This window comes from Capsella rubella, unplaced genomic scaffold (genome assembly GCF_000375325.1).
Source record: "Capsella rubella cultivar Monte Gargano unplaced genomic scaffold, Caprub1_0 scaffold_1, whole genome shotgun sequence".
Classification (NCBI taxonomy): domain Eukaryota; kingdom Viridiplantae; phylum Streptophyta; class Magnoliopsida; order Brassicales; family Brassicaceae; genus Capsella; species Capsella rubella.
In genome coordinates, this window is record NW_006238923.1 from 18,093,954 (window position 1) to 18,113,658 (window position 19,705).

Below are 19,705 nucleotides of genomic sequence, written 5' to 3' on the forward strand. Positions count from 1 at the left end.
CACATCCTATATATATTGCCCAAAGATCTTTATTCCAAGTAATGTGGGACATTGTACTCTAATATATATAATTTGAGTTCTCATCCATTACATCTAATATGAGAAAATATAAAATTAGAAAAAATGAGGCCCTTTTGATTACAAATAGATTATACTTTTTTTTTTGAACAAAACAAATACAGATTATACAAGTTTTCAACTACGTGATAACGACCAATACGTAAGTTTCATCTTTATCAACTGTAGAAATATTCTATTTATAAAACGTTTATTTGATCTACTGTTTGGACATTTCACCTTTCATCTGGTATCATAAAACGATATCCCTAGCTCTAATGGAACTATGGAGAGGAAGAAAGATGAATACAGTATTGGTTATAAAAACAAGAAAGTTTACAAAAACAATGTATATCACCTGCAAATACAATGTTTTATGAGCCGCCAATGTTAAAGGTTTGAAAACAATAACGCAGACAATTTTAAACCGTTTCACGTCGCTTGTAATGTTTCTGATCAATATATGAAATCTCTCGAATATATTTCAACTACCAACTCAGAAGCTTTTAAATTCCGAATTCTCAATTAGTATCTTTCAATTTATGTGTTTTTTTTAGTTTGTTAATAACCTTAATTTTTTCCATATTTCCAAAGACTAGTATTTAATTCTTACATGATACCTTGCTAGGTTGCAAGAAAGTTTAGTTTTCGACTGTTTTGAGATTTAAATTTTCGTTTTGGAATTGGAATCGGAAGCTCGTTTTCATATCACTTTCAAGCGCACACTTTATTATTATGTTGGAAGTTTTGGGTTTCCGTTTAGAAACTTTTGATTACATTTGATATTAAGTTTCTTAAGTTTTCAATTCAAAATTAATTGGCAATGAAGACAGAGAGCCATGTCTCCCGAAGTATAATGACAGTTGTTAATGTGTGAACGTATAAGTTTAATTGTTTATGAAAAATTAACTTGTCTTTTGTTAAATGTTATTGAAAAGATACAAATAAAATTGGATAGATAGACAATACATAAGTAGAGTACACAAGAATTTATAGATCATTAAAATAGATAATACATATCATGCCTCAAGTTTGTAGTATTTTTGGTGTTTTGGGACTTCGGGTTTGTAAACAAGACCCAATACTTGGTTTTAAAACGACGGTAATGTTACGTTCGAATCGATGAAGATGCTCAAACACCGTCGAAACCACCATGGGAAACTCCTCCATCACCACCTTGTGCATCTAGTCTCTTTGCACATCATCAATTTGAGGCATCGGAAAAGAATATGCTCCAAGAGCATGAAGAAAGTACATACCAGACAGTCCATGGAACCCAACAAGAGCACAACCTTTGCTCTCCAGAACGAATTTAACATGTTGTCCATCACACACATTTCCAAATGTTGGAGAGGTTCTCCCTTTTGATGTTTTAAAGCTCAACGACGTCATCAATGATTCGTTGTTATAAGTCCCCTCCACGGATGTGAGAAATTCATTAGGATAGTCCACCAGAAACTGCGCGCGACAAAATACATGTCGGACAAATAAGTCGTGTTCAATCAAGAACTCACACATAGATGGATACATATAATATATACATATGAATTGTTTAGTGTTTTAGGAAATATGACCTCTCCTTCTTGTCCAACAAATGCATTTGTCGACCCGTGGTAACGAGTTTCCACTTTGCGGCCATCAAAATATCCGAACCCAATACACCTTATATAGTTGTTGTAATAAACGTGGACCTTTCTTACTCCCGGGAAAGTACCGTCATCCCAACGGGCACCTGCCAAACCACTTTTGTGTTCTAATTTAATAATGGGAAGTGATTTGAAATAAGCTCCAAGAGAGTTTAGGTTCTTCTCAGCATATCCATGAAACCCAATGATCTCCATGCCGTTGCATCCAATTGTAAACTTAGTACCCTCTTCTTCATATTCAATTGGTTCAGAAGTCTTCATGTTGGTTTTGAATTGAAGTGCTTGAAACACACCAGATTCATCATAGTAACCGTCAATAGACAGCAGGTATTCCTTGTCAAGATGGTTGATCTCAAACTAATAAAACAAACCACAAAAACATTACTAAACATTCAACATTTTATATTTTTAGAGTCAAAGTGCATATTAGAAACCAAGAGACCATATCCCCTAAGTTATCAAATTTACATGGAGTTTAATTATTTATTTTGGTTGGCATACATACCGGTTCAAGCGTGAAACCTTTGCGGGAGCTAGAACCATGGACTGGCCCTTCTATTAGATGCCCATCCTTGTCGACATAATCGAATTTGATGTATTGTATTCCTTGATAACCAGTACGTACATGAATTTTTGTTACACTCTCATAGCTACCTCCATCATCCCACTCCTTGCCTCCTTTAACCCCTTTAGCTTCCATTCTACTAGGAGTAACCCAAGTTAAATATGCTCCAAGAGAGTTGAGCCACGCACTAGCACATCCGTGGAACCCAATGATTTTTTTCCCGTGAACTGCTAGTGTAAACTTATCGCCATCATCATATCCCATTATTTCAGAGATCTTCAAGTTGGTTTTGAATTGAAGTGCAGTAATCACTCCTCTACTGGCGTCATAGACACCCTCAACGGATTCAAGATATTCATTTTTTAGATTGTCAATCTCAAACTGTGAAGACATTAAACAAGTAAAAGTCAGTATTATATTATCCTGATCATGAACACTAATGTAATTAGCATATATATATATATATATATATATATACCATCTGCATGAACCCGGTATTGGCGTAACCATGGAATGATCCATCTTTTGATTGTCCAGCCTTGACATAGTCAATCTTGATGTATTGTATGCCTTCACGACTACCTTTCACATATATCATTGTCACATCATCATGATCGGATCCATCATCCCATTCATTCAGATTAGTTCTCCCTCTTGCTTCCAACCTTTCCGTCATCTCAATATATAGGATTTGATTCTGAGACCTGAAGTTGTGTTGTGTTGCTTATTTAGTCAATAATTTGCACCAAATATCTAAAAACACAATCTAGACTGAAGGAAGAAGATCATTTCCATAAACACAAAATTAAGATGATGTTGACCATAAAAAACATTGGCGTAAATAAAAACAAATCATCATATAGGGATAGGGAAAGAGAAAGATGACCTCTGATGGTGGAGGAGAGAATAGTAAGGATCGAAAGTATTGTACCGGTGCATATGCTGATGGGTGAAGATCATTTATACACAAGTTTTGTGTTTTGTGTTCTTTTTTTTTTGTTGGGTGTTTCAATAATGTCAACTATTGGGTTTAATTTGTAGTGTAAAATAAGACTCAGACTTTGCTAGTCAATTTATAATGCACGGTCATCTTTTCGAATTTTTTAATATTATTGATAGCAAACTCTTGTTTGTACTTCGTGGCTCACAAACACTCATCACTAAAATAATTTCTTTTATTCCAAAATATTTAGTATTATTTGCATTTTTTTAAGGCAAATGATTAAAATCCTCAAAAGAGGAAAGTTCATATAACTTGAAAGTGATGGTAGGTTCCGAAGTAATTTTTTACTATAGCTATAGTAAATTTTGAATCGAACGTTATAAACTTTTCTGATTTATTTAGATATATTTTTGAAAATTAACAGATTAAAAACCATTTTTTGAAAAGGAACACTCTGAAAATAACATTTCCATTTCTCGAGAATGCTCATGTAATACTATGCATATAGATGTTTCAGCGTTTTGGAATAATTAACATCTATAGACATCAAAGCAGGCTAACTCGTTATATTTAATTAGCCTGTATGACCGGCTCAAGTATGTAACCTTGACCTGAGGTAGAACCATGGGTTCCATCTTTGGGATGTCCATCCTTGTCAACATAATCGAATGTGATGTCGCGTCTTTTATGCCTTTATGATCACTTCGTGCATGAATCTTTGTTACAGCCTCATAGTCACTTCCATCATCCCATTCTTTGCCCCCTTTGTCTTCCATTCTTGCAGGAGTAATCGAAGTAACATATGCTCCAAGAGAGCTGAGGTTAGCATCGGCAGAACCATGAAACCCAATGATTTTCTTTCCGTCCATTGCTAGGGTAAACTTGTTATGATAATATTCATATCCCATTATTTCACATATCTTCAAGTTGGTTCTGAATTGAATCGCATAAATTACGTCGTAATTGAAGTAATCTCAAACTGCAAAAATATTGGTTAAGAGAAAGAAAAAAAAAGTTCGTATTCACATGAATACGAATAAGTAAGGGAATTTTAATTCATACAATTTGTGTGAAACCTGTGTCTGAGGAAATAACCATGGAATGATCCATCTTTCAGTTCGTACACATAGTCAAACTTGACAAATTGTATGCCTTTAATACCACCTCGTACATATATCTTTGTCACATGCATCATCATGTTCGGATCCATCATCCCACTTATATTCGCTTGCCGCCTTCTTGATACCTCCCGCTTCCAATCTTTGGCTCAAATCGGATAGCTTTGAATGTTGAGACATGCAAGGAGAGAGTTGTGTTACTTAGTCATCGATCTGGCATCAAAAGCAATATACGTTTCTTTATTATAAATGGAATTACTAAAAGATAAAATCAAGTTCATGCCGCCTATGATCAAAACATTATTTATGTTTGAACGAGACCATATAACATGTTGTTTTGGTTTGAAAAAAAATATTTTTGGGTAATAAAAAGACGAAAACGATTAATTACAACTATTATATAATAAGAAAATAATAAATACAATGTATAATGTTTTAATTTGGAACATGTACAAATAAGTTAACTTAATATATCTCTAAAACAATTATCATAAAAATATTAGAAAAAAATAAAAATTACAAATACTCTAATTTGGTATTTTCAAACAATTATTTGAAAGTATATATTATAAGCAACGACTGAATTATGATCCTTATCAAAGGACGGCGGAAATAATTATAACTAACATAAAATATCAAAAAATTGTTTTGAAATATAAAATATATAAAACTATGTCTAAAACAAAATATAATCCATGCTATAATAATACGAGTACTGATCTAGTTATTATTTAAAAGACTACAATACGAAGTCTTCCCTATGACGCACATATTTTTGTACGACATTGTTAATTCAATTTACGCTAATATGGTGGCGCGTATTGTGTGAACAACGCTTGTGTTATTTTACATTTTTGTGAAATAGCAGCATAATTATAATTAATTAATTAATTTACATCATCATACAGAATCTCAATTAATTTTACATCATCAGATATATACAGAATCTTAAAATGGACACTAGTCCAACCAAGTGATGATGGTTTAATGGTTTTCACTTAAAAACAAATTCTCTCAGAGTTTCTCCAGCGGTGTCACCTATTGGGGTACTTGAGGTTTTTATGGGCCTAACATAAATGTTAAAACATTGAAGATGGCCCAAAAAGATGAAAATCGATTTTGCTTCTAGTATCTGAAGCAACGCATAAGGACCCTAACGTGGATGCCAGTGATTGGGTGATGAGAAAAAAGAAAAGAAAAATTCTCAATTTTTTTTTCTTTCCCGACACAAAAATATCTTCTCTCTCGAATTATTTATTAGTTTATTTAAATTTGAAATAAATATATTCTAATTATGATTAAGTACTCTTCATTAAGGTCCTCTAGTGGAAGGCTTATTTCTTTAAAATTGCTTACTGATTAATTTTGATTTTTTAATATAGTTTAATTAGACAATTAATGTTAGATACCCATTAGTAGGAGTATGAGTGGAGATGCTCTAAGGTTCATTGCAGATGATTAACACAAACAATAATAATTTGGAAGTATGTCTCTCAGTGTCACACATGTTCAATCAAACAATATATTTTCTTTGAGACTATCCAAATCTCTGTCATCCCCATTTTAGAAAAATAATCTGAATTGATATTGATATAATTAATTATACATAAAAGTTTAAACATGATTTTTATTGATCTGGTAGCTTCAACATGCTTACAAATAGATCAACAACTCCTTTGTCGACGTAACTACGATTTTATGTTTCTCATTCCTATAGTCTCCATCCTGCAATTTTTTCACATAAATCATGTCAATTTCTCTATACACACAACACATAAAATATTTGAATTGTTGAAATATTTTTTTTAACCAGAAAATTGTTATTTATATTGAAGATCATCGCATTTAAAAAAAATCAAGTGACATTTTGTGCTTAACTATATTAACTTTTCGAAAAACAACGTTTAATATAAAAAAAATCTTAGAGGCGACCATAATAGTTTAACATTTAAACACAAACACACACAAAAAAATGAAAATAAAAACAATAATCAAACTGAATAAAAAAAGTGAAGAGCTAGAGATTATTACTGCGATGGTGATTGAGATTGATCATAAGGATGACATTTGCGATTACATTTGTCTTCGCAAGAAACTGGATGTTGAAAAAAGAAACCACATAAGAACAAGCACCTGCTCATGCATGCAGTCCCTTCTACTTCTTCTACCATAGTCACCATAGCTACGGCCAACACCATCATCACTACAATGCAGTTTTTCATTTTCATTTTTTTCTTTAAAAAAAAATTAACTGTGTGTTCATTAAACATTTGTATGCACATATATATATATACAAGAAAAAAAAAGTTTTGTAATATTTCCTATAAGATATGGTCTTTACTTTTGACTAAGAAAGAGATATGATCTTAATTGTTTTTTTGGGAAAATTGGAAAAAGACGCTTTGACTATATCTAACATGTGTAAGAAAATATGTTTTTCACTTATACACAAAGAGATATGGTCTTAATTATTTTTGGGAGAATCGGAAAAAGGACACATTGACTATGTGTAAAAGAAAACGTAGTCATTTGGCCTTTTATAAATAACTATATATAGATGTTCATTAAGAATTTTGTATGTGTATATAAATTAATTATATATATATAATTAATTATGTGCGTTATTGGTAGTTTCATGCTGTTTTTCTTTCTTAAAACATATGGTCTTAAGTTGACCCAAGAAAAGATATGATCATATTTATTTTTGGGGGTATTGGAAAAGGACACTTTGACTATGTGTAAAATATATGTATTTTCTTATACTAATTTCTTGTAATTGTATAAATACAACTATATACAAGAAGCAACGACATAAGATTAGTAGTACCGGAAGTATATATACTATGTTGTTGGTGATATAGTTGGATTAGTTTATCTCATGAGCCGGCCCATAACTGAATCTCCTATCCAGATTTTGGTATAGGTTATTGTTGGAAACCCAAATGAGATTGGTGCCATGCTTTTTTCACACTCATATTATAAAACACATTTGTCTTATAAGTCTCACTTATAAACACATTTGTCTTATTATTGACAAAAAAAAAAGTCTCACTTATAACAATCATCAATCATAATCCTAAGAATTAAGGTACAATTGAAGATGATTAACATAAACATATATGTTCTTTACCTTTAAAATTCTCATAAAACAAATTGTCGTATAACTCTAGGCTATAACAAGGATTTACTTAGGACGGGCGAAATTACTGATTGATCAAATTCACTTTCATTCTAATTGTGGTTGATGGTCAATTGTTACCATGCAAAAGTTACAATCCATAACAACTCTAGAATGATATGTTGAATTGCTTACCGTGGTATCATATGCTTTCGACTGATCAGTTTTAAAAAATTATGCACCAGTTTTAAAACGTTCTTTCTCAAAGTTATACAGAGGTTATACTTCTCTCAAAGATTTAACAACCATTAGAAATATATAGCAGCACTACATAAGCTTATGAGGCTATAATAACTAGCAAATATTTTTTGTGACAATTCTAGCATGTTACAATATCATAATATACATCTACGGAATGTAATTCTGCTGTCAAAAATATATATGTAATTTTGCACTGAGTGCGAATATATTATATTTTTTTTTAAAAAAAAAATTGTTATCGTAAATGAATAACTATTATACACAAATGTAATAACTAGATTTACTAACTGAAATATATTTATAACTATTTATGCTATAAATGTTATATATTGTAATTGTTGTAGATACATCATTTTGTTAATATAGTTATTTAAAAAAAAAAAAACAAAATTCACGCACCACATTAACATAAATTGTCTCTATCCTAAGTTTTTTCCTTTAGATATGTAAGAGGAAGTTTGTTTTTTTGTATCAAACACATGTATAATGGTCTACTTGTCTTAATCACTTTATATTTCCCAACTAAGCAAAGAATATCTTAGAACCTTGCTCTTCATTCTTGATTTTGAGGATCTAAAAAGATGAAAAATAGTAACTTACTAAAGAAGTTTTTATTGACTCTGCCATATATAAGCTTTTCCTGATAGTGGTAGAGTTGTTGTTTTGATCCGTGATTGGCTTATTGCTATGAATATGAATTCAAACTTGTGAATATATTATAAATAAAATTAAAAGATGTAAAAGAAAATAAAGAAAAAAAGTTGGAAAACAAAGCACTTTTCTCTCTTTTGCTTTAGGGAAAGAGTTAAACAGCTTGCAATGTCCACTTTAAGTTTTGTGTTTTTATTTCATTAAAGTTATATAATATATACAAAATATTTCACAACAATATAATTTTCTAAGCATGTTTTCATCAGTGCGTAAATGTTTTTGTAAAGTGAGACTGCTGCATTCACATTTTTTACTATATAAGATTTTGTACCCATATATAAAACGTAACCCTCTTTGGTCTATTTTGAAGTCATTACATAATTTACATTACATTTACATGCAATTTATTAAAACGCTAACAAGATTCAAGCCGTACGAAAATGGTAGGTACTAATCAAAGGACGACGATATACGGAGATCTGAATATCGCACATACATGTGATATGTCCTAATTAATTATATGATTATAATCATATAATGAGACAACAAAACAGATATAAAAGCGAAGTTATAATAATCATATAATAATTTTATTAATTTTTTCATATGATTTATGATGATTGTCACGTAACAAAAAGAAAGAAAAAAAAAATGAAAAATTATTGTAATGTCTTCAAACTAACGTACATCATTATTATTGAATTCATCTGTTTTTCTTTAAGTTTTAGATTTTATAATTAATATACTAGTAAATAAAGATATTTCACTCATCATAGTTTAATACAAAATTTACTTGTCAATTTTACTGTAAAGTGTTAGTTATGTGGGCAATTCTAATTTACTACTTTTCAGTAAATTAAAAAGGTAGCTAGAGATATCTCTTGTTTTAAGCTGAAGTATTTATTCATTGGATAGACTGGTGGAAAAAGTATAAACTGGAAAATAAAGTAATTAACATAATTAATTGCAACAATTGTGGTTTAGTTGTGAAAATTAATTTAGCTTAAGTCACAAAATACTACATTTACATTTCCAAATAACATCTATATAGATTTTCACTTACAAAACCCATGATATGTGTTTTTATTTATTTATTATTATTCATGATGATATCCAATTGTATTAAGAAACGTGAAAATAACCCCCCAAAAATATTAGTTTGTTACATCTTTGGATTTTCTTTTTTTTTTTTTTTGTTAAACACGTACATCTTTGGAATTTAATCAGCAAAGACCACAGAAAAGAGTAAAAAAAAAAAAATTAAGGAAGAAGAGAAATATGAGGGAAACACACTGTTCAGATTAAAATATTTAGCTGCTGAACTCAATCATCTTCTTCTGCTGATTCAAGTTCTTATAAAACTTCTTTATAAAATCATCAGCCGCTTTGTCCACGTGTCTCTTGCCCACGTCATCATTCTCCGGCGTTAACGGGAACGGTGAGTCAGTTACTCTTAACGGTCTCACCAACGGGGTCCGTCCAAACCCGGGGAAGTAAGGGGACAAAGCCACAGTTAAATCTCCCGGAGTTAGGTTTCCTTTGTCTCCAACGCCGTTAAGAAGCTCAAGAACGGCTCTAGCGGCTGCTGAGTCGTCGTCGAGAGTCTGAGGCGTTTGACCACACGTGAAGAGACCATTGTGACTCTTTTTCTTCATGAAAGCCATGTTGGGGAAAGGGAATGAATAGTTTGGTGTGTTGCTGCAGCTGAACTCGTACTCTTGTCGGGATATCGCGGTGGCTGATGAGGCAGCGTTTAAAGCGTCTGAGGAGGTGGAAGCAGCGGCAGGGACGCGACGACGGTGGTGGAACATGAGGTTCTTGCCACGTTTTAGAGTGGCGTTGAAGTCGGCGATGAGTTTGTGTTTTGATACACCTTTGCGAATCATGTACAAGAGAAAACGTACGATGTTCCATAGCTTCTTGCTTATTGGTACGTTTTGATCCATATCGATCTTTTAGAAAGACAAGAAGAAAAGAGATTTGTATTATTGTTTTTTTTTTTTGTTTTGGAGTTTGATTACTTATGAGCTAAGGAGAAGAAATGTGAAGGGTTTATAAAGGAAGAAAGAGAGAGAGAAATGTACTAAAACGTGCAAGATTATAAAAAAAGATTTTAAAGACAAAGCAAAAGCTTATGTACATTTACTTACTATTGGTGCATAATTATTGCATCCATATCACTTTTAAATAAAACAAATTTAGTGAATATAGACCCTATTTTATATTTTAGGTTCTATGTGTCTTTTCTTTGTTTTTATTTTATTTTTAAGTATGTGTGAATTATTGTAGCCTCCGACCAAAACTTGATACATACGATCAAGATTCTACGGTAAATAGTTTTCTTGTAAAGTTATATCGCTGGAATTGAATCTTTAGTCAAGAATTGAATCTTTAGTCTTTTGACAATTGGATAAAAATGATTCAGATATTTTTTACCATTTAATGTTACCACAATGAACAACGTCCATAAATGTTTGTTTCGTTTGCATGCATGCATCTAGCAAGTTAATGGTATATATAAGCCCATAACTTAAATAAAGATATGTATGTTTGGTATGTCTTGTTAGCTATACGAAACTGATATTTTAAGACAATTAGATATAATCAAGTTAGATATTTAGGGATTCATGTGGCATCAAATCGACATGCCTACTTTGTCATACGATCATTAAAACAAATATCTAATTGTAGCCACTTGATATATAATATTAATCAACCCGAATAACAACAACAGAAAAGCAGAAACGCAGAAACAAAAATACAATTTAAGATGGAAGAGAGCTATATAGCAAACTTTTTTACATCAACCTTTTTGTACTTTAGATTGCACTATGCCACTATGTGTGATAATCTATATACGGATTTTATAGGTCTTGCTTTAAGTGTTAAGTAATTGCTGCATACTTTTCTAAATGTCGTTGTTAAGCAAATTGAATTCAAATAATTATTTTTCTATTTGGGACACAATATTCATCCTAAACAACACTAATATTTTTGTTTCGTTTGATATGAAGCAAAATATCTTGGTATTTTATAATTTATAATTCGTAGAATTTTCATTGAAATGAAACCAAATTTACGGTTTAGTTCGTAAACAAATAGCCTAAAATTATTTGAAAATATTTTAAATTAAAATTACTATTTTGATACGACCCAAATTTATATATATATACACATTTTAGGCTGATATTATTAGAAGAAAATTTCGACCTAAAATTTTAGCATTTTTCTGAACATTCAAATACTTTGATCTAAATCTGAGCCTTTTACCCAGTTTATAGTGATCCATTGGTTAAGTACTCAAGTGATACATTCTAGGCTGAGCTTTTAAATCAGAACTCTCAAAGATTATTAGACTAGATTTTGGTTTGCCTCTAAGTTATTTTTCATAAAAATTCTCAACCTTATCCTACAAATCCAATTTGTCGCTGTGGAAACCTACACCAGATAGAGATAGACATGGTTGAGTCATGAGTGTAATGATTGCCATATATTTAAGGAAAGGAGAAAAGGATAAAATGTGTGATGGGACAATTCTTTTGTAAAAGATGTGTTGGAATTCATTCTTTGAAAGCTAAAATGCAACAATAATAATAACAAGAAAAGAAAAAGATAGTTCATAAGTTCATCATCATCACTCATAATCAAACTACAAAGCAAACAGTTCTTAACAAAACACACTGTTTTATGTGTTCACAGCAACATCCAAGAACAACAACATGACAGTTTTACAATACAGCCAAAAAGGCAAAAGCTTAGTCTGAAAGAAAAGAGTGCAAATACAGTAAATCTCAAACAAAGGACCAGTTGATGAACACAAAGCAGATGCAATGAGCATTCTCTTCTTCATTCAGTACTTTCCAAGCAACTGCTCTCTCATACGAAACTGGTCTCCCCATGCTTGAGAGGCATATCCCACCTTGAAGGCAGGCAAAACCCTGAAACAAATATCTCAGTTACACAACAATAAAATAAAATAGATAAGAATGAAGATCAGAGAATGTTTCTGAAACCTGTTGCATGATCTGTGGGAACTCTGAGCAAAGAGTCTTTCTTCCATTGTCATCAAATATCTTCTCTAAAGAGATGTCTTGAAGGGATACTAATGTAGTCTCCAGCATGTCGAGTCCCGCCTGGTTTGCAAATGTGAAGACGGGCAAGGCCTAACCAATATTCAAATGCCAAAACAGATTAGTGTGTACACTAGCCACTAGTCAAGTAGTCTTTTTGATATATGTTGTGTTTTTTTTTACCTTCATTGAGCAGCAGATTATAGCATCTGTGTGATGCCAAAGATTCTTAAGAATAGATTCATTGCCTTCGCTGTTTGACTTAAGTAGCTCAACACCCATGTAGCCCCTATTATAAGGCGAAATGAGTCAGCTTTAGTAAACTGCACATTATTGATTTTGTGGAAAATTAAAAACATATATGATAACTTGGCTTATACCTGTAACTCTGGCAGATCCAACGAGCAAGTGTTTGGGCTTCTGGAGTACCCAAAGGAGTGCGTAGACCAACTTGTGAACTGATATGAGAAGGAGAAAGAGCCAGTGCTACTCGCTGCACCGATGATATGATACCTCGAACATACTGCCTAGCCATGGATGCTACATGTTCTTGCATATGGCTCTCGATACCAAACTCAAATGCTATTGTCATCACAGATCTTGCACATGTGGAGCTTCCTGATTGATCAGAAGAGGCTTTTGTTCCAGCTGAACCAATTTCCAGTGCCGAAGCAAGATCCAAGGTTCGGTTTGGACTAGATACTTCCTGCTTTCGGGATTAAAAAAAAGCTTAAGAATATGAAAATCTGACATAGAAGACTTCAGTTGAAAACATAATTTATTCTAAGTTTCTAACCTTTGCGGAATCAAGGGGGATAATACGAAAGCCAGAAGGAAGCAGAGGTGCATCATCAGCAAACGAAGCATCGATTGGAGCAAAAATAAGCTCAGCACAAGTTCCTACAGCACTTTCATCCATTCCGCTACAAAGCTAATCACAAGAAAGATATATTTCAGGTACTAGATATCTATAGTAAAACCTTATGCAGAATAGACAACCTAGAGTACTCACTTGAAGAAGGAAGATATCTCTTGGAACAATTGCATCTTCAGGGGAATGACCAAGACCTTCCAATTTGATGACTTCCATGAACTGAGAATGAAAACAACACCAACCATTACTTCAACTTAATTTTAGGAGGTAAAAGATATCCACTAAGAGCATCAAATAAACTTGAACTAACCTCTTCATGCTCAATAGTATGAGCAAGTGGAAGTATAACTTGCCCTCCAAATCCTCCAACTCGGGCACTACAAGGGCCCACTTTAACTGCTGCTGCTAAATATGCATCAATGTTGTTGTCAGCCCATTCTGATCTATGCTCCCTCAGAAACCGAAGCAGGATCGCGGGAGGAACATTCTGTAGTTGCATAATCCAAAAAAGAGGTGAGAAAGTGTTCGAACAATCATCACTTGACCTATAAAAATAAAGTGGTGCACTGACCTGTAAAAGCATTGATGCTTTTGCACATAAAACAACACTGCTTACAGGAGCAAAGCCATTGGAAAATGTAAGATTTAGACCCATTAACTTGTCTGGAGAAGAGTTCACAGTGATTGTGACATCATCCATGCTATCTCCTATCACTGACCATCCTTCATCGGTGAAACCATTAACAGCTTCATTGAAGCCTCTGTAGGGAAAAATGTATAAGATAGCAATATATATAGAACCCAAACCCATCGAGAAGAAGAGGCAAATCGTAATTTATGTGAATACCTGCTTAGCCTCTGACTGAGAGCTCTTAAGGCAGCAGGACGACGTCCCCACCCATTAACACTACTATTAGTCTGAGTAACCTCTTGAGCTATTTGCTTGAGCTGACGCAGTGCCTTTGAGACAAATTGGATAAATGAAATTCAATCAAGAAAAATAATATTTAATATATCAGAATGAAACTTAGGAGAATAAATGAGTTTAATTAACATACTGCCATTGTTGTCTTCTGGGCAAGTACTTTTGGTGACTCATAGAGCGGGCGCAAGACCTCAGGCACACTACAAGCCTATTTAACAGAACAATATCCAAAAAAATTGGTTAACATTTCCAAAACACTGATCGGATGGAGCATTAGAATTGGTGCAGAGTGAGGCTTGTTACCTCCAAATCCATGTGATCCACTATGTGTATGATTGAGCCACCACCATCACAAGGCCGTATCAAGTACCCACTGGGAAGCATCTCTGCTCTAACAAAATTCTGAACCAGTGGCATACTAGGACCGTTTTGAGTGCTCTTAAGAGATCTCTCACACACCTATAATTTTATATTCGTTACTCCGTGTGAAATAGAACAACATGAATATGGAAGCCATCACACTAAAACAAGCATATATTTAAAAGCTACATACCACAAGACTGCCATCTTCTAACACAGATGTGTAACGTAACAGCCAGAAATCGCGTGGTGGGGCCAACGTAGTTGGTGCATAGAGCTGCAAAGATCAAGAAGATGGTGGTCATTATCTTTAACTTTAGAAAAATAATACTAACTGTAGCACATATAGTTTAAAACTAACCTGCATATAAAGCAGCTCAACGGTTCCACCATTGGCTGTTGGCAACACGTTCATAACATCAACAGCTCGACATTCGCGGAACCACGAAGGACGATCCTTGACGATCTCTGCGACCTGGAAAATAGAGAAAACAGATTAATTTTGTTACGTATGTAAACACATGTGGACTTGTACAAGATTGTATAGATATGAAAATGAGAATGATTCTATGCACGTACCCTTGTAGGCTCAAGACCCACTAGGCCACAGGCGCGTGCTGCCACACCAGTGCAACCATGAGAAATTGCGATGATTCCAATGGAATCCGGACCAGGCTGTTACAGAAATACAAACCAACCATTAAGGAAAAAGCAGAACAAACAATTTGCTATCTTACACTATATCCAGTTAACAAAAACAAAATGAGAGGAATTGAAGCAAGAACATACCTTCATTCCAGGCATCTGAACCCACTCAACAGCGGTTCCAGTTGCCTTTGAAAGAAACTCTGCTAAAGTTTCTTCTGCAATGGACAAAAGCCTGAAAACATAAAAATGTATCGTTAAATATCAGAAAATATGACAAAGAGAATTTTTTAACTAACAGAGTAACCATGTCCCAATTAAAGAACCAACCCTGCAGGACTAGCATCTCTTTGGGGATTTTGAGATGCCAATTGGTGTTGACCACTCGTCACCACCGATTCACAGCTTGTGTCTTTAGCTGGGAGTGAAGGCTGGATAAAAAAAAAAAAAGAAGACAAATTGATACACATACCATCAAAAAAATATTATTATTCTTATAAGAAAATATTCTAGAGATCATTAAAATAAGGAAACGAAGATGTTGCAAGAGCAGTATCCTCACATTGGGAGTATGTTGACGGAAGTAGCTGTTTTCATGGACCAGCTGTGACACTTGCTTCTGCAACCTATCATTCTCCTCCATCAAGAGCTTGTTCATTGCCGTCAACTTCCGATTCACAGCTTGAAGCCGTGAAGCCTCTTTCCTTTGTTTCTCTCTGCATCTGAAGTTTATAACAAAAACAAAAATAACAAAGATTGGATCAACTAGATAGAAAAAAGAGAACACCACAGAAATTTTCAATTACTACTATTTTCCTAGCAATGTATATAAATTATTACCTTCGGTTCTGAAACCACACTTTGATCTGTTTAGGCTCAATGTTAGAGAGAATAGGACACTCTCTGATCAACTGCTGACGGCGAATTGAACTCGGTTTAGGACATTCATGATAAAGCCTCTCAAGTGCTTCAACTTGTTCAGGTGTGTACCTCACATACTTGCCGTTATCCAAACATCCCAACTTATCCTTGCAAGACATTGCCATTACTCCTCAAACTATTCTTCTGATTCACAATCACAGAATCCACACCCCTCCAGATGGTAACCAAAGTCTACTCTTTTCTAACAGAAGATAACCTTACAAAAACCACAACATACTAAAAAGGAGACAGAGAGCTTCTTCTTAATCCACCACAAAGTTGCACAGCTTGAACAACTCCAAATTTAGTTCCACAACCAAATCTAAACCATCTCAAATCCTAAGCATTTCGAGTGAGACTTCAGAAATCACATTACCGCATAAATATCGAAATTATGTTGCCTTAACCACTTGAAACACACACGAGAGGCTTTTCTTCATGTAATCTCAAAAGGGCACAAAGACCAAATCTATCCTTTTTAAGAAGCTCAAATACCAAAACACAAGAAAAAAAAAAAGACTTTCTTTCCCCCAAGATTACAACTTTCCCTTTTACAAACACCGAAAAAATAAAAAGATTCGAACTTTTCAGAAACACAAACACACACCTAAAAAAAGAAACAAAAAACAAGAAAGTTACAACCTTTATTATCTATTTTCTCGTGACAGAATCACCGAGTTGACTCAGCCATTAGAAACAACGATTGCCCAGATAACTCGAAACGAAGAAGAAGCCATAGTATCAACAGTTCTCAAACCCATATTCTCCTTCTCCGAGCTCTCATTGAGTAGAAAAAAAAATGAAAACTTTATAGGAAAGAAAGAACCCTAGAAATTGTAATGGAAGAAGAGAGAAAAGAAAGAAAGAGGAAAGTAGAAGAGACGAAGAGGAAGATGTATGTAGAGAAAACAAATCATGAAGCTACTGTACTGTTAGTAGATGTTATCTACTTTGTTAAATTTTTAGTATTTTTATTTTCGTCTAGCTCGTTCATGGCAACTTTGAATTTTTATTATTATTTTTTTGGCTTTTTTAAATCTAACTTTTAAAAATTTTATTTAAAATAATGAGTTGATAGTGGTGTTGCGTTTGTGAATCAACTTTTTCGTTGGCATTTTTTTTTCTGATTGGCACATTTCATAACCCAACAACACCTCGAGGAGAAAACCAAATATTTCACTTTTTGTCTAAAGTACCCTTGTCTCTTTGTTTTGGGTTCCAAGATAATACCAGTAGAACCTACAAAAAGTGTAAATAAAATAGTGACATGTTATGGTTAGTTAAAAGTTTTCAAAAATAAAATTATTTAAAATTCATGAAATTTCATCGATCATTACTATATAAGAAGATCACAAAAAGATTGGACGACCATGCGAAGTATAAAATTGTAGAAAAATGATTTATAATTTTGGATTAAATTTAGTGAAAATTTTGGCATTCTATATTCATTAAGACATGTTCGACAACTACATTATATTGATAGTATGAGTAATAAGAGAGTGGCAAAAGTGTAAAAAGGGTGAGAAAGGAAGGGTAAAAAAGGTAAGTAGAGGAGGAATACGAAAAAGGGGCGTGGGAGAGAGAGGTCTGGGCGACTGCGTAGGGAGACAGAGACAACATCATTACCTTCTTTGCATGCGTCTCCCTTCTCCTCCTCCTCCGTCTTAAAGCTCAAGCTACTTTTTTTTTCTTTCACATTCTTAAAAAAAAGAGTTTTTTTTCTTTGTCAAACTACAATTTTCCCAATGATATATGTAAAAAGAATGGTATTAGCATATTATATATTATATTATACTCCTGAATTGAAATTGCTCATCATGATAAATTCATTGTGTGGCTTTCCAAGTGGTTACTTTCAAGTTTCAACTTTTTCAATTACCAAAATATTTTTCATTATTATAGATAGACAACTATAAAAAAAAAAGAAAAAAAAGCGTAGAATTTGATTTGTACAGATGGTATGGACTCTTAACTTCGAAGCAGGCCAGACTACAGTCAAGCCCATTGGGTGTCATGGGATAGTGCAATTGTTTTTCTTTGTTAATGGCCTTTGTTTCATTAAGTTAACGTCACTTTTTCTCTGGTCAAAATAAATTGTTAGGTGTTTACTGAGATTTTAGCTGAGATTTAACATCAAATTGTTATTCTGGTCAAAAGATCATTTGCTAATTGTAGATTACATATCTGAACCGAACCAAATAGTCATAAAACCCGAACAGATAATGAATTTCTTTCTCTACTTGAATCATCCAAAACCGACATTTATCGTAATCGAATTCAAACTCAAACCGAATAATCTTAAAAAGTTAAAATTTTCCAACCCTGTATTGGTCTAATTGTAGTAATTATTATAAAAAAATGCTAAATGGATAATGTTGATTATCATATAAATATTCTTTTTTAAAAGAAAATAGTGACATGTTTGCATATTTCCCTACATAAATCTTTTCTCTCTACCCGTTATCATACCTTTTATTTTATTTTATGTTTTTGTGTAATGTTCTTGCAGTACTTGTCCAAAATATATCACCAACTTGCTATATTACTTTATTAAAAATAAATCGATGTTCTTGACTTAAAATTTGTATTGTAGTGACTTCCACGTTGCTTTCTATTATAACAACCAAATTAGCGCATATGATTTAAGTGGTAAACTGCACCACGAAATTAAAGCAACGAAACTACAAACACATTGACACATACTTACTAAAATAAAATATCAAAACCCTAAAGTCACAACAACGACCAACAAAAATATTAGAAAATGAGTATTTGGTGATCAAAAACTCAACGACAAAAAGGAGGGAGAGAGAGAGTGGGTTAGTTGAATGGCCATTTTGTTCGCATGTCTCTTCTCAAATCTCCTCCACCTTCTTTTTATGCTCTTCCTTTTTTCCCGACGACTCTCCAAAACTATAATTTTTTTATATATATTTTTTTGTATATTCCAATTCAAAACTATGCTTTTATTCTACTTATTCATATACAAGAACTTATTGTGTTTATGATTTAATCATTATTTTAGTGTATATTATACACATGTAATTGCAAAAACGATATATACAAATTTCAGATTATTTTATGATGATTTATATTTTTGTAAATGAAAATTGAGTAATTTAATAATTAGTTAGAGATATTAGTGGAATTGATCTAACGACAGTTTAAGTCTTTTAAATTAATTGGTTTATCCAACAATAAACACCAAAATTAAATTAGTGCAAAAGACAAGTGTCAATATATTATAGAGATTCATAAATACAAATTAGAGAAACCCCCAACAGAAAATGTGAAGCTTCTCATTTGTCTCATTCTTCTCCTGAGATTAAAAGCTTTCTCTCTTCTTCTTCTTCTTTAATGGAAGAATCTCAGGGCATTAATGGCGTCGATGATTCATATCGTCATCTCCCAGTTCTCTACTTAACTTTCTTATCGATCTGGTCTCTCTCTGCTTGTTCTTGGACGGTTAACACTTTCAAAAATCGACACTTTCAGGTCAATCTGATCTCTCTCTCTCTCTCTCTCTCTCTCTCTCTACCGTACTCCGTACC

General features: G+C 33.0%; 3 protein-coding genes, 1 long non-coding RNA gene and 1 pseudogene across 4 annotated transcripts in view; 1 reads left to right on the plus strand and 4 right to left on the minus strand.

Annotated features, from left to right (window-relative positions):
- Nucleotides 1–1,093: 1,093 nt before the first annotated feature.
- Nucleotides 1,094–2,944, minus strand: LOC17897275 (annotated as a pseudogene).
- Nucleotides 2,945–5,803: 2,859 nt separating this feature from the next.
- Nucleotides 5,804–6,558, minus strand: LOC17897909. The gene is made up of 2 exons (XR_002832422.1): nt 6,361–6,558; nt 5,804–6,054 (listed from the first exon to the last, which is right to left on the minus strand). It is a non-coding gene; the product is annotated as an uncharacterized LOC17897909 (long non-coding RNA).
- A 2,878-nt stretch (nt 6,559–9,436) lies between these two features.
- LOC17900610 lies at nt 9,437–10,390 on the minus strand. Its single transcript, XM_006304142.2, has one exon. The coding sequence runs from the start codon at nt 10,303–10,305 to the stop codon at nt 9,670–9,672; it is 636 nt and encodes a 211-aa protein (XP_006304204.1). The 5' UTR covers nt 10,306–10,390; the 3' UTR covers nt 9,437–9,669.
- A 1,563-nt stretch (nt 10,391–11,953) lies between these two features.
- Nucleotides 11,954–17,029, minus strand: LOC17900065 (homeobox-leucine zipper protein ATHB-15). Its single transcript, XM_006306235.2, has 18 exons — nt 16,074–17,029; nt 15,796–15,955; nt 15,564–15,664; nt 15,378–15,468; nt 15,168–15,263; nt 14,950–15,063; nt 14,782–14,865; nt 14,532–14,687; nt 14,362–14,436; nt 14,151–14,263; nt 13,875–14,064; nt 13,614–13,790; nt 13,442–13,522; nt 13,226–13,360; nt 12,810–13,135; nt 12,613–12,718; nt 12,373–12,522; nt 11,954–12,297 (listed from the first exon to the last, which is right to left on the minus strand). Exons 1-18 carry the CDS (start codon nt 16,277–16,279, stop codon nt 12,151–12,153), a joined length of 2,508 nt encoding a protein of 835 aa, XP_006306297.1. The 5' UTR covers nt 16,280–17,029; the 3' UTR covers nt 11,954–12,150.
- Nucleotides 17,030–19,437: 2,408 nt separating this feature from the next.
- The window catches only part of LOC17898131, a 2,460-nt gene continuing 2,192 nt past the window's right edge, over nt 19,438–19,705 (plus strand). Inside the window, exon 1 of the mRNA XM_006307667.2 lies at nt 19,438–19,649. Within this exon, the coding sequence (XP_006307729.2) occupies nt 19,512–19,649 (138 nt within the window). The 5' untranslated portion in view covers nt 19,438–19,511. The remainder of the gene's footprint in view (nt 19,650–19,705) is intronic.